The sequence below is a fragment of the Puma concolor genome, chromosome C1, assembly GCF_028749965.1.
Source record: "Puma concolor isolate L17-30 chromosome C1, mPumCon1.1.hap2, whole genome shotgun sequence".
Lineage (NCBI taxonomy): Eukaryota > Metazoa > Chordata > Mammalia > Carnivora > Felidae > Puma > Puma concolor.
In genome coordinates, this window is record NC_141674.1 from 169,930,300 (window position 1) to 169,944,757 (window position 14,458).

The window sequence follows — 14,458 nt, forward strand, 5'->3', positions numbered from 1 at the left end:
ACCCTTTGATCCACTCAAATCCAAATGCTTGTCAACACACACACCATACTTTTTATCATTTCTTGAGACATGCTGTTCATTCTGACTAGAGTATCCTTCTTCCTTATCAACCTGGGAACTTTAATGATCTGTTCCCTTTCTGGACTGGGAGCTTCTGGCATAGAACAGAGAGAACTGGCTTTAGTCTCACACAGCATTTGAATGAGTGGATTTTGTGTCCAGCACCTAGCGGCACAGCTCTCCATAAAGCTCACTGAATGGCTCTGTGTTTGGAAAATTACAGAAATGTAACTTACTCTTCAGAGTTGTAAGCAACCCTTTACCAAAACTTTTCTGTTTGGAGGAAAAATAAGTAAATATGTTGGCTCATTTAGTCTTTTTTTTATTTCCTCCTTTTTTTTCCTTTTTAGTCTGGTTCATCTGTTATGACTGCCATTCTCACCCCCTCTGTGAACTCCACATTCTCCCAGCACCCCTGCCCCTGGACACTTGTGGGAGAGAAATCCACAAATTCCTCTGGGGCTCCATCACTGGAGCAACTTCTCAGTAGCTGGAGGAGATCTGGGCTGCAAACAGGAAGTTTTTGTACTTCTGGCTACTTTATGCCTGGGGCAAAAACTGCAGCGTCCACCTGGACACTGTAAAAGAGAATGGTAGAACAAAACTAACCTTCATTATCCCCATCTGAAGTTTTTTTGTGTGGATGTTCTGACCCAGTATCATCCAGGGATTCTTTTTCCAGAACTGTTGTCTAGCATGCACATCAGAATAGCCCCGCAGTAAAGTCAGGTTTGAGCCCCCCTAACTCCCTTTCTTCACTTTAAAAAATCTGGAGCAGGACATTTAAAATAATGGATTTTGGATTTAAAATTTTTTAAAGCAATCCGAAGGATTGTTGCCTTTGGTAGGCTGAGGGCCAAAGAGAAGCAGAGACTGGTCCCCTAATCTCTAAATCCTTTTTTCCTCCTTCAATGCCCTAGACCTCATCTTGCCCCTTTGGCTCCCAGGGGGCAAGAGGCAGTTTTCCTCCGCGGGCGTGCCTGGCCTCGTCAACGACACCCATTAGTTTCCAGGCTTCCAGGGCAGAGGGGGACTCCCGACCACGCGTCCAGGGCCCTTCTCCAAGCGTAGGGGCCTCGAGGTCCACGCCGGTCCCAGCGCAGGCAGAGGGGATGTGGCCAGTCCTGGGGATGACCTCAGCCTGCCTGCCCCTAAGGCACCCCGGCCCCAGCCTGCGGGGCGGGTAGCCCAATGGGCAGCCTCGCTCCGGAGGCGGGCTCAGGCCGGAAGCCACCCCGCGGCACAGCGGCCCCGCGAGACGGCGCCCGCGCCCCCGCCCTCTCCGGCACGGGCTCCACGGCCAAGGGCGGCAGGGGCCAGCCCGCTGGGTCCCCGCCGCGCTCTTTGTCCTGGCCGCGCGCGGGCGGACGCGTGCGCCCCCCGGGTGAAGGGAGGCGCGGAGAGAGCGCGCGGGAGCGCGCAGGAAGAGCTCGCGCCCGCCGGGCGTCGGGGGCGCGCGTCCCTCCGCCAGGCAAGCAGCGAGCACGCGCGCCGCCGCCGCGCCCGCCCCTCCCCCGCCCGCGCTCGCCTCGGAACTTGCTGACTGCGCGGCCGGGAGGAGCCGAGCCGGGCGGCGGCGGCGCGAGGCCACAGCGCGCGGGGGTCTCCCGCGTCCCCTCCGCCTCGCCGGGAGCTCGCGCCCTCGCCCAGCCGAGCTCCTACCCCCCCACCTTTTTTCCGAAGGCGCTGGGCGGCGCCACCCTCCGGCCGGAGCCCGGCACTGCACAACCCCCTCCGACTTTCAATGTTCCACACTCCCCGGCCAGAGCCTCCTCGGCTTCTTTTTTTCCCTCCCCCCCCTTTCCCCCCCCCCAGCTGCCTCCATTTCCTTAAGGAAGGGTTTTTTTCTCTCTCCCTCCCCCACACCGTAGCGGCGTGCGAGCGGGCCGGGCGGGCGGCCGAGGTAAGGCGGCGGGGCCGGGGGGCCGCGTGGGGGGCGGCCGGGGCGGCGGCGGCGGCGGCGGTGGGGGAGGGGGCGGGGGCGGGCAGCTTTGTTCGCGCCGGGCGCCCGCGCCGCCGGTGTCCGCGAGCCGCGGCGGGGCCGGCCGGGCTGCTCGCATCACTTGGCGCCCGGCGCGGCGAGCGCTGCCCGCGGCCCCCGCGCGGCCCTCCCCACAAAGGGCCGCGGAGCTGCGTGGCCGCCGCCGCCGGCCGCGGCTCGCCTCCGCGGGCGCGGAAATTTGTTGCACTTCTTGGGGCTTTGTTTGTTTGTTTTGCCTCTGATTTTTTTTTTCGTTATTTTGGACAAAATGTCGGTGCGTGATGTAAAAATTGAGCGAGGAACCTTGATGGCATTGGGAGCTTTGCAGAAGGTGCAGTTTGGATTCTGCTTTTCCCAGGGTGGCAGCTCGGTCTTGGCCGGATGAATCTTCGCTGCTGGCCGTGGAAACGGCTAGAGCAGCTTGTTAGTTGATTTTTAAATTCCTAAGTGTTGTATTTAAAGGCTTACGTGCACAGAGAAGGAATCGCCACCTTAAATAAGCATATGGGCGATTAACAGGGTATGTTTTCCTCTCGGAAAGGGAATTTGGTAGCTTTGACCAATGTCAGTGTGTAAATATTTAGACGTTATTAGTGACTTTTTAACATTTTTCAGCGAGATCTGTTATTTACAGTGTGTCATATGTTATTAATGCTCGTTGCCTAAGTTCCCTGGCAAATCTGCTTCATGCCTTCTGAGAAAGTAGACAATTGATAGATTGTCCAAGGGATGGAAAAAAATGTGAGTGGGTTTTCTAACTTGAGTTCGGTAAATCCTTGAACGCTGGCGTTGTGAGACACATCACCTCCCCTGTAACCTTGCTGTGTGATGAGATAAGTGTGAGCACTTTGAAGTGTTTTCATTAAAATGACAATTTTAGGTGAATATTGAGAGAAGAAAATGCTCCTGGTCTATTTCTTGGACTTAACATTTCCCTTCTCTCCTCCTTTTCTCTTTAAAAGTTTTCCAAGAAATAACTTCACCAAGATGTCCAGTGATAGGCAAAGGTCCGATGATGAGAGCCCCAGCACCAGCAGTGGTAGTTCAGATGCGGACCAGCGAGACCCAGCCGCTCCAGAGCCTGAAGAACAAGAAGAAAGAAAACCTTCTGCCACCCAGCAGAAGAAAAACACCAAACTCTCTAGCAAAACCACTGCTAAGTTATCCACTAGTGCTAAAAGGTAATGTGTAAAAGAATTAAGCACATTATCAGGTTGTCTTCCAAATGGTTGGACGCTTTTGTTGGTTTTACATCTGTAGCAGCAGTTCAAAAATATTTACTTCGTGATCACTTTTATTTGCACTCAAATGAGTTGTCATTCTTTAGGTGGCATATAAGCCACCTCCCTAGAATTGTAATTGTACTTTTCAGCAAACTTACTCTCTACTTTGGTAACTTCAGTAAAGAAGTGTCCTTGAGTAGAGATTGGACCAACGTTTTGACAGATTGTTTTAGGAGTTGGCAAGGAAAATTTGGTGAGGCCAAATTAGCTGGTACATTGAGGATGTTCCTTTTTATGAGTCATACTCTTCTTCATTGAAATTGACACTTCTAGAGATCAGCAGCGCCACTCTTCATGAAACTTAATGATTAGAAATAATTATGGTTGCTAGAAAATTTGTAAATTCAAGGCCTTAACAACATTTGAGAGCAGATTTAAAATTGTGCTCCCAATTTGCTTTCAGTTTTACAAATGTGACTAAGTCATTGCATCCCAGGTTATTACTTTTTGTAGTTAACTTATGGTTATGCCTCTATATTATTGTGAGTGTAAATAAAACTGAAACATAGCCATTTACAATTTTGGGTGGCAGTTGGCTATTGAAAACTTTCATTGTGCTGGTGACGCTTCACTCTAAAACTTGTGGATATGTTTGACATGTTATTACTCAACAGCAGAAGAAACATTTTGTTGGGTATATTTGAAAGGTCATTTGTTTCCTGTTGGTTTATATTATCTTTGATGGCAAAAAAAAGATTATGTCAATGGGACTCCATTGGTAGCAATAGGGAGGGGAATATCCATGCATTCTATTAGTTATACGTTATAAATGTTTTAGTATTAGCCAGTATTGACGTTTTGTTGATTTTTATTGATCACAACGAAAGGAAAAAGAAGTATAAAACCTGTTCAAATATTGAGTTCTCTAAGTGATTTAGAAGAACTCTTATTTTTCTGTGGGTTTTCACCTCTACTATATCAATAATCAAGTATTAATAACTTGAGAATATTTTATTAAATAATAGCAGTCTTTTAAATAATTAAGAATCCTCAATTTGCTGTAATCCTGTTGAGGGACATATAATACACATCTTAAGTTTTGAAAGCATTTTACATTTGAATAAAATCAGAGAACTGTTTTCCCCCTCCTCTTAACTCAAGGCTGTATATCTTATTATTTCTTTTCCCCCAAATGTATTCAATTTTAGTGCTGTACTTAAGATTAGGGAAAACAGAATTGGTTAAGTAAGGTCAGAGTCCTTTAGAAGTTTTTCACTGGTCAAGATGTTTGTAAATTTTAAACTTTTTTTTGACACAAAATATTGTCAAAACTGTTACTGTGCTCATGTAATAGCTTGCTAATTCTTACCTCTGTAAAAGTGACTTAAAGTCATTGTCAAAAATTCTAGTGCTTTCCCTCCTCCCTTCTTGTCTCATTTGCATATAAGCTTGAAAAGAGAATTTCTTTGGTAAAAAGTGTTTTAAAATAGATTTTATAGCCTTTATTGAGTACTAGTAGAGGACTATTTCTAAGATCTGGTGTGAATGTCATACTTATTTACAGTAGCAAGTGAGAAAAAAAGCTGCAAAGTTTCTGTTAAGGGATTTGGGTTATGCCTCTGAGAACAAAGAGGAAGCAGCCATGTTAGCATTACTGAAGGCAAAGCGAGCCTTGCATTTAACTGCATGGTGGTAGAGGGCAGTGTAATTCCCCGGTTATTCTGTAGACTATCTCAAATCCTTTTTGTCTGTTCTCATTTCACTAACAGAATTCAGAAGGAGCTAGCTGAAATAACTCTCGATCCTCCTCCTAACTGCAGGTAAGAAACAAATTTTGTTTTGATTTCAAAATGTGCAAAAATAACAAGAGATTAATGTATCGGCTTGGGATATGTGTGCTGCAGAAGCAGCTACGTTTGCTTCTTCTCAGCTTTGCAAGTGCATGAAACAAAAATTGTCTAAGGTGAATTAAACAAGTTTGGGGGAAAATACTCTTTAGCATGTATCATACATTTGGAATTTATGAATATACTGATTTTGTGCTTCTTACTGAGATTAGTGTGAATGGTGCTGATTTTGTTCTGTTGTAACATTGCTGTAGAGTGTTTATTCAGAACTATATTGCAGAAACTTCGAAAATTTTGCTAAGCTTTAAAGTTACTGCTTGTGTGCAATCTGAACTGACCTTCCAAATTTAGAAATTGCTGAATGTGGTGTTACAAAATGTAAATGCAGTAAACAAGGGTATAGTTTCTGTTTGATTTATTCAGTAATGTGCCTTAAGGACAAATTTTATGTGCTAAGCTAATGCTTCTAGTTATTTTCTGGAGAATGCATTGTTGGAATTATTTACATTTTAACCGAATGTCTTAATTACTTGGGAAAATTCTTGGTAATTTTGGTCCTTGAAATACATGTGTGAAAAGCAGTATATGAATTGGAATTTGTAGGAAGAACTCATTTCAGTGAAACTCCTGTAGGATAATTTAAGATTGTCAGTTGGCATATGGTGCATTAAAAGTGACTGGTTGATAATTTTTTTTTTTCGTTAAACGTTTTTTCAGTTTGTCTTACCTAGTGCTTTGTTTTTCACCAGTGACTATATGGCTTCCAAAATATATCAGAGTTAGAAAGGACAGTTGTGTAGATAATTTGCATAGAGATATGTGCTCCAGGGTGAGAGTGGCAGCTAGAAATCAGGCAGTGTTATGGTCTGATACGAAAATGTTTTCTTGTCTTACCTATATTTTTGTTACAAGTTGTGTTCACTTGTGATGATCTGACCTATCTCCGAAGTCTACTTGAGATATAATTGGGTATAATTCAGTTGCCTCTTGTGTGTATTAACCAGATCCTTAGATAAGGTGATCTTCTGATTTATTCAGTGAATTAACAGTTTTGCTCATATTTGTAATTAGCTATGTCAGCTCAAAAGGTAAACATGAATGTAAACTAATTTTAAACAGGTAGTGGTATGTCAGATCTCAAAGTATTAAGAGCTGTGCTGTCCAGTAATGCAGCCACTAGCCACTTGTGGCTAGTGACTGCTTTAATTGTTGTCCAACATGAGATGTGCTGTAAGTGTAAAACACACATCAAATTTTGGAAAACTTTGTATGAAGCAGAGAATGTAAAATACCTTACTGGGTTTTAGAAGTATCTGTTACGTGGTTAAATGATAATATGTTGGATATGATAAGTTTTATGGAACGTTTTAAAATTTTACTTTTTTACAATTTTAATGTGGTTAGAAAATTTAAAATTATGTGTGTGGCATGCATTATATTTCTATGGAACAGTGCTGCTTTAGAGAATAAATAAATCCTTCCACCTTCCTCAATGGTTTGTCAAATCTGTAGCCATTTAGCGAGGTCAAGTTAAATTTGCTCTCTGAAGAATTACTTAACTTGCAGAGGGTGTCCTAATATTTCTCATTATAAAAGATACAAAGATCTATCAATTCAGAACTCTTAAATGTTTTAAAATTGCATGTAATGTCAAACATTTTTAAAGGTTTCACAAACTAGCATACGTGCCTAAGTCTAGAGAACCCAGTAGAGAATGTGTTGAATGCCCTTGGAGCAGTAGTGTAATGTTGCAGTTGCTGAAGAAGTATGCTTTACATGTTTAACCCGGGAATGGTTCCACAAGGTCACTGAGGATTATTTTACAGGAAGTAGAATGTTTCTAGGAGGCAGAAAGTTTAACTTGTTTATTTTTCTCTCTATATACCATATGTCGTTTCAGTCCATGAAATGCTTCACCTTTAGTGATCAGTGAAATAGCGAACAAACGTGTGGGCTTGCAAACAATAACCTGGAATACATCATCTACACTTTCCCTTGTCACAACTTGGGATGGTTGTAAAGTATGCAAATTATATATTTCAGTTCTCTAGTTCTTAATATATGAGTTTATTTGTGCTGTGTGACTAAAGAGAAAGCAAACAAAGTGATGAGTCGTAACTGGGAACTGGCAGAAGTTGTGTCTTACTAGTTTGGGGACGTTCTTATTCAGGCGCCCGATGTGCAAAATAGATCCTTTTGTGTCTTTTATTTTAAGTGTCTTCAGCTTTTTGGGAGGTGGAATATGATCTAGTCCTGTCCTTGAGCAGGAATTTGGAATATTGAGTGTTTAGTGGAGGCATTTCAGGATTTTGACAGCTAAGTCTGAATTTGTATTGTATTTGTATCTTCACGTCTGATATGTGACAGATTGTGGTGTTCTTGTACTTCACAGGTGCATGGGTGAGAATTTTAGCTTTATAGTGATTGTACAGGTTAAATTTATTAATTTCTGTTATAGTTAAAAATGGGATTCTATATTAAATTCTAAAATTGTGAATTCATATTGCCTGAAATCTATGAAACCTAATACTTTTCTGACTTTGATGTTGGACTTTCATGTGTAGTTAATTAATCAGAATTCCATTATGGTTTCGAAAATAACTTTTACAAGCTTGTCAGTATTTGACGGATTTAATTTTTCCTCAGGGAAGAAATGTAAAGTATATTTGTGTACATTCAGGAAAAAGTTGATTGAAATACAAGAAAACTCAGCAAAACCAAAATTACTCCAATGAGACTAAGATTTCTCTTAGATCCCTTCCTCCCTTCCTGTGTTTTATTTATAAAATATTTTTTTTGTTATGTTATATATTCCCTTAGTATATAGCTGTGTCTAACATGTGTACACCATAGGTGATCTTAGGATAGACTTAACTGTTGAATTAAGTGTGTGGCTTTAAACATATTTGAATATATTTCGATAGTAACGATTATTTCTTTTCCTAATGGCATAAAAGTTTGATAAAATGTTATTTCCAATGATTTGATGGCATTTCAGTTTTTAGGTGTTGGAGTGCCTTAGGCCAGAGCATTCAAAACATAGGGATATAATATTTATATAGTGGCTTTAGTTTATATTGTTTGCATACTATATTCTAGATTATGGTATACATAGTTGATACGTCAGTGAGAACGGAGGGAGGTTGTGTTTGGGCATTTTCCTGTTTTTGGAGAAAGTGATTGACTAGAATTGTTGAGTAGTGTGCTCTTAAGACGTTTATGTTCCTTCCATCTGTTTCCCAGGGAGTGCCCTTGTCTGATCACAGTAACCCCTTTTACAAGTGGCAGAAGTTTAGGAAGTTGCTGGATTTTTAACTCCACCTCTGATTCTTTCCATTTATGAGAAAGCACAAATGTACGCTCTTAAAATATTCTTTAATATGTTCAGATTGAATCTGTGTTAAAGGTAGATATTCAGGGGCATTTGTAATAGTTTTTAGATGTGGGAAAAGCCTTATTTGGAGGGAGGTGTAATAGTAGCAAGTATTTATTATAATGTGTTCATTTGCAAAACCTGAAAAGTACTATAGTACTTGTAATTTTGCTAACATCCTTCTTTTAAAAACAAAATTAATAAAAGAAGCAGTTAAGTTCTAAACCAGAAGTTGGCAACCCCTGATTTACTCCTATGCCTCGCATTGTCTAATGGTGGGTGAACTCTACCTCCTTTTGAGGGTTACCACCACTTGCCACCATTTTCTAGGGTAGCTTAGAACTTTGCCGCCCATAGGGTGAATCTTCTGATCAGCAGTGTCTGCATCACACGTAAGATTGTCAGAAATGCAGAATCTTGCCTCCCCCACTGCAGAAGTACTGAGTCAAAAACTGAATTTCAGGAGGATTCCCAGGGGAATTGTTTGTATATTAAGGTTTCTAAAGCATTGGTGGGTCTGGTCCCAGCTCTGCCTCTTATTAGTTGTGTTATCTTAGATCAGTTAGGATGTATTTCTGTCTTTCAGTTTTCTTTTTTTCTTTAAAAAAATTTTTTTTAACATTCATTTATGAGAGACAGCACAAGCAGGGTAGGGGCAGAGAGAGAGGAAGACACAGAATTGAAGCAGGCTCCAGGCTCTGAGCTGTCAGCACAGAGCCCAATGCGGGACTCGAACTCAAAAGCTGTGAGATCATGACTTGAGCCAAAGTCGGATGCTTAACCGACTGTGAGCTGCGCAGGCACCCCTCTCTTTCAGTTTTCTTAAATGTAAAATGGAGATTAAAATAATCCCCCCTCCCATAGGTTTATTGTGAGGATTAAATGTTAATATGTTTTAAAGTTTGGTAATGGTGTAAATTGGGTCAGTAAAGTGGCCACAGAACGATTAAAGGGAAAGAGGCAGTTTAGCCACATGCCCTCATTCTTGCTAGCATTCTCTCCAGTGCATCAACATCCTACTATAGGAGTAATTTTATTTTAATCAATTTAACAGCTATTTGAGAACATATAAGCAAAAATTTATATGTATATAACTAAAAGGAGTTCCTTGGAACTTAAGTAAAAAAGAAAACCTAAGAATATTGGGCAAAGATGAGGAACTAGTGTATCCTATTTAAAGGAATATGCATAAAGTTAATGATAATTCATAGAGAATGCTCTGTCTCTGTAGTAAATGGTAATGAAAAATTTTAAAATAAGGATGTTATTTTTTCTCTTTTAAATATTGCTATTAAAATTTACAGTTGAAGTAAGAATGAAATTATATCAATATTTGGAAAATTAGATTCTGAATTGATGTAGTTTACCAGTTACCTAAACAGCAATTTTTTTTCCTTGTCTGTGACTTTGGAAGCTTTTTGTAATTGGTATATGAAGGCAGGTAATAATAAAAATAACACGTGATATCTATAGCTTAGTTGGTTGCTTACACACCACTTGATTTTAAAGCCCCCACATATAGATAGCTTTTTTTCTTGTTTACTTATACATTTGGTTTTTGTTATTGTTGATTTTAGTGTGTGCTAGGTAAAGATTCCCTATTTTATAAAACAAAGTTGTATCACATTTATCCAGTTAATTCCTTTTATTTTCAACTCTTCAAAAACAATCCTAGAACTCCCTTTTTTTTTTTTTTTTTTTTTAATAAAAGTTAAATCTTATTTGGAAGCTTGATTTCTAAAACAGATAAATACACAGCTACTCTGATTGAAGGTGTTTGTTTTCCTTACCACCCCACTGGGGTCATTATTATCCACCCCACTGTGGATATTATTTACTAAGTTTTGGCATCAGCACAGTCTCTCAAAAACATGAGGATTTTTTGGAGACTTGGGCATTACTCATAATTTTAAGTGATGTTTTATGTTTCTTGAAGCTAATACTAACCAGCATAGCTGAAATACTATAGTATGTTAATGCTATATACTGTGATTATTTGCTTGTTACCTTCTGTAAGAGTAAGTGTTCCTTTGAAAGGAGGATGGTCTTATACGTTTTTGTAACTCTTTGAAAGGAGGATGGTCTTATACGTTTTTGTAACTCTTGCTTTACACAGTGTTTTGCATGTGAAGATTTGTTAAATTAATAGATAATCGAAATCTGTCAGACCAACAGGAATAGAACTTTCAGGCAAAATAGTGACTTTGGAGAAAATCAATTAAAAATCCCACATACTCTTTACTTTTTTTCATAGTTAGAATTTTTAATATTATTCAAAGGCATTTAGCTACTGCTTCTATTATAAAAGGAAATTGATAATCATAGTACGCCTAATTTTTTTCTCTCTTATATGCCGGTGCAGCAGGAAGACCCAGTGCTGTTGTGACTAAAAACTTTTTCCAAAAGAATGATGTGATTGAAAACACTATTCTTCCCCCAAAAGGTCACATTTTTATTAGGGACATATAATGTTCAAAGCAGATAATATAGTTAGAAAGTAGGTGAAAACAGTGTGGACGTTTACTGCCAATTGTTGTCTCTTTCCATAGCTAACCAATTGGTATCTCATTCCCTCCTTGAAAGAGTTGCTGTAACAACAGATGGATATGTTTAGCTATGGGAAAATCAGCAACTCTTTCTTGTTTAGAGTGCAGGGGCATTCAGATTGAGAATGGGGAGTTTGATCCTGCCATTCTCATCGTCCCTACAAAACTGAGATTAAAAACATATGATAAAACCACTTAACAGATCTAGAGAAATAGAATTTTTTTTTTCTTCTTTTGACAGGGAAGTATATTTGGCATTTTATTAGAATCTGGAAGAAGAAACCTTTTTTAAGTTTTTTTTTTTATTATTATTTATTCATTTTTAAGAGACAGAGAAAGACAGAGCGTGAGTGGGGGAAGGACAGAGAGAGAGGGAGACAGAATCTGAAGCAGGCTCCAGGCTCTGAGCTGACAGCCCAGAGCCACACACGGGACTTGAACTTGTGAACCTTGAGATCATGACCTGAGCTGAAGTCGAATGCTTAACTGACTGAGCCACCCAGGCACCTCTAGAAGAAGAAACTCTTTAAACTTCAAATCTTTCTTCTGCTTCTGGATCCATGATTCTCAATTAGGGGTAAATTTTGCCTCCCTACTCCTCCCTGCCAGTCCTCTGCCCCCCCTCCAAAAAAAAAGCCTAAAGAAGAGTTTGCAGTGCCTGGAGACTTTTGCTTTCACAACTGGGGGAAGAGGGAGTTGCTACTGATACTTCGTGAGTAGAGGTCACAGATGCTGCTAAATGTCCTACAGTGTGTAGAACAACCCCTCTACAGCAAAGAATCATCTGGACTAAAAGTCAGTAGTGCTCAGGTTGAGCAATCCTGCTGTAGACATTTATTCTGATACCTTGCCTCCTGAGTTGTTGCATAGTTTGCTTTTTACCATTTTCCTGTCTTATTAATAATGACTGCTTAGTACATTGTCCTGCACCTTCCTTAGAGCTGATGGCTCTACCTCTGCTCCTCCTGTACTGTGGTTTACATTCATTGTATATTTTTTGACATATGTGTGTGTTTTTTATGTGAAACCACAGGAATGGCTACCTTGAACACCTGCTAAATTATGGTCTGTTGAGGCCAGAAATGCTTTCGGCGGTATTTTTATTTCTTTTCTGTCTTCTACTAGTTAATTATACCCCTGCATGATCTAGCTTTAGGCTGTTGTATCTGTGTTCTACCAGAAATATTGAAGTACAATGCATCAAGGAGAAACACCTTTGGAAAATCATCAAAATTCAGTTTCACATTGAATTACAAACAGGTTAGAAAGCCATGCTCTTGATTTGGTTTTTATTTTCATCATTAAGACAGTACAGAGAATATTCACTTCTATTGTTGTTCTAAGTCCACATTCTTTTATTTCCAACCCTTGGGGCCAGATGTGTTTCAGAGTACAGAAAATTTTAGATTTTAGAAAGGGAATATGATGATGTGTTTGCTGTGTCTTATGTAACATCCCCAGTGGGATCTTCAAGCACATCATATTTCTACACCAAAAATGTATGAATATTTATACTAAATGGGATAAGTAGAAACTACAAATAGTTTCAGGTTAGTTCATGATTTTTAGGGCTTTGGGATTTCAGAATTGTGGGCAAGCTTGTGTGGTCCTATACTACCTCTATTACAGTGACTATTGACTACAGCCAGTTACAGTGAAAAAGTGTTTTAAAGTTGGTCTGCTTTTCCTTACCTGTTTCCTAATAGTTGTTTTTAGTTTTTCACGTTTTATTTTTGGATAATTGCTTTTTGTTGTTTATGTTGTATAACTTGTATGCTTAACTAGAAAAAAATTTAGACTCTTGATTTTTAGAATTCTTTCCCCTTAAGGTGAACTGTAAATATCAGTTTCTTTTTAAGTTGTTTGTGTATGTTGGATTCCTCTTCCAGTTTATTATTAAATATTATCTTTTAATCATTTCCTTTTTTCTAAATATACAAAATTATACTGAAAACAAGATGTCCTTTAATATTAAACAGAGAACTTGCCATTTTTATGTATGCATTTTGTCCTGCAGCATTTGAGTATAATTGGACTATAAGAAGATACATTAAATTTTGCTTTGTTCACAAACCTAGGCGGCTTATAACCATAAACATATAAAGGTTTATTTCTCTTGCTCATATGAAGTCCACTGTAGGTTCAGGAGCTCTCCTGGGTAGCTCTTCCATGTGTGGACTCCTGATTTGTGCTGCTTGCATCTTGTGGCTCTGTCATTTGAAACATGTGTCCGGGCAAAGAGCTAGAGGGTCATGTGCCAGCTTTTAAGTGCTCTGGTCTGGAAGGAAGACATGAATTAATCACATGGCCTCAACTAACTGCAAGGGGGCTGGAAAATGTGGGGGGAGCATATGGATATTCAATGAGAAATCAATTTTTCTGCCACAAAGGATGTATACTTCCAAGAATAGATGGCTTTCATTCTCACTTCAAAAGAGGAGATAATTGGGCATCCAGCCTGACACTGTCCTGGATTCCATAGCATAGTTCCTACTAATACAGTAACTTGTTCAATTCCCAAAAGAAGCCTATAAGAATCATTCTTGTTAAGATTTCAAAACTGAATCTTAGAATGGTTGAGAAAATTGCTACATGTCACATATGTAGTGCATATATATAATAGATGCAGGGCAAAAATCTGGGTTTACTTTTTGATATAAAAGTAAGCACTTTTGCTTTTGTACAGTGCTGCTTGAGAAATGTAAAAACATACGAGTTGATTGTGGGTCTGTAGGTGCATGCTTAGTTGAAGTGTGTCCCATTTATTCATAGTTTCTTGAAGGATCCAAGAATACACTTCATGTAGGGTTTAGAAACTGGCAAATAAGGTTCAGATGATGAGTTGGAGAAGAAAAGAATTTCCTTGGGGAGCCTGAGTGGCTCAGTTGGTTAAGCATCTGACTCTTGATTTCTGCTCAGGTCACGATCCCGTGGTTCATGATATTGAGCCTGGCATCGGGCTCTTCTCTGACAACATGGAGCCAGAACCTGGCTTGGGATTCTCTCTCCTCCCTTCCCTGCTTACATGTTCACTCTCTCTCAAAATAAACAAACATTAAAAAAAAAAAAAAAATGAGTTTCCTTCTTTGGCTTTGGGGTACTAGACTCTTCTTACCCTTTTTTTTTTTTTTTTTTTGAATCATTTAAGCAGTTTCTTTTCAGGGAGCATTCCCCCAGTTGTCATCTCTCCTGCCCTATTCTCTTCCCCTGTAAGAAAGAAGGTCAGGGACTGAGTATGATCATAACGGAAAATGCAAATCTTTGTTCTCTACCATGTAGTTCTTTGTGTATGGCTTTCCTGTGAGCAAAGGAATATCTTCAAATCTACCTCTTCTTTTTTCTCTAGGGTATTGTGAAGCAGTCCATGTTTATGAATTGCTTTGAAGTTGGAAAAATATCCCTCTGCAGATAAGAATTTCTGGCTTTAT

General features: G+C 39.8%; 1 protein-coding gene across 4 annotated transcripts in view; it reads left to right on the forward strand.

Moving 5' to 3' along the window:
- The first annotated feature begins 1,421 nt into the window (after nt 1-1,421).
- UBE2E3 (ubiquitin conjugating enzyme E2 E3) overlaps nt 1,422-14,458 on the forward strand; it is a 91,441-nt gene continuing 78,404 nt past the window's right edge. The window contains exons 1-3 of one of the 4 annotated variants that reach the window (XM_086719077.1): nt 1,422-1,531; nt 3,004-3,222; nt 5,034-5,084. In XM_086719077.1, coding sequence (XP_086575203.1) covers nt 3,029-3,222; nt 5,034-5,084 — 245 coding nt within the window. In that variant the 5' untranslated portion in view covers nt 1,422-1,531; nt 3,004-3,028. Of the gene's footprint in view, nt 1,532-1,686; nt 1,964-2,234; nt 2,373-2,538; nt 2,562-3,003; nt 3,223-5,033; nt 5,085-14,458 lie in introns of those variants that run through there. The other 3 variants (XM_086719074.1, XM_086719075.1, XM_086719076.1) reach the window with 3 other exon arrangements.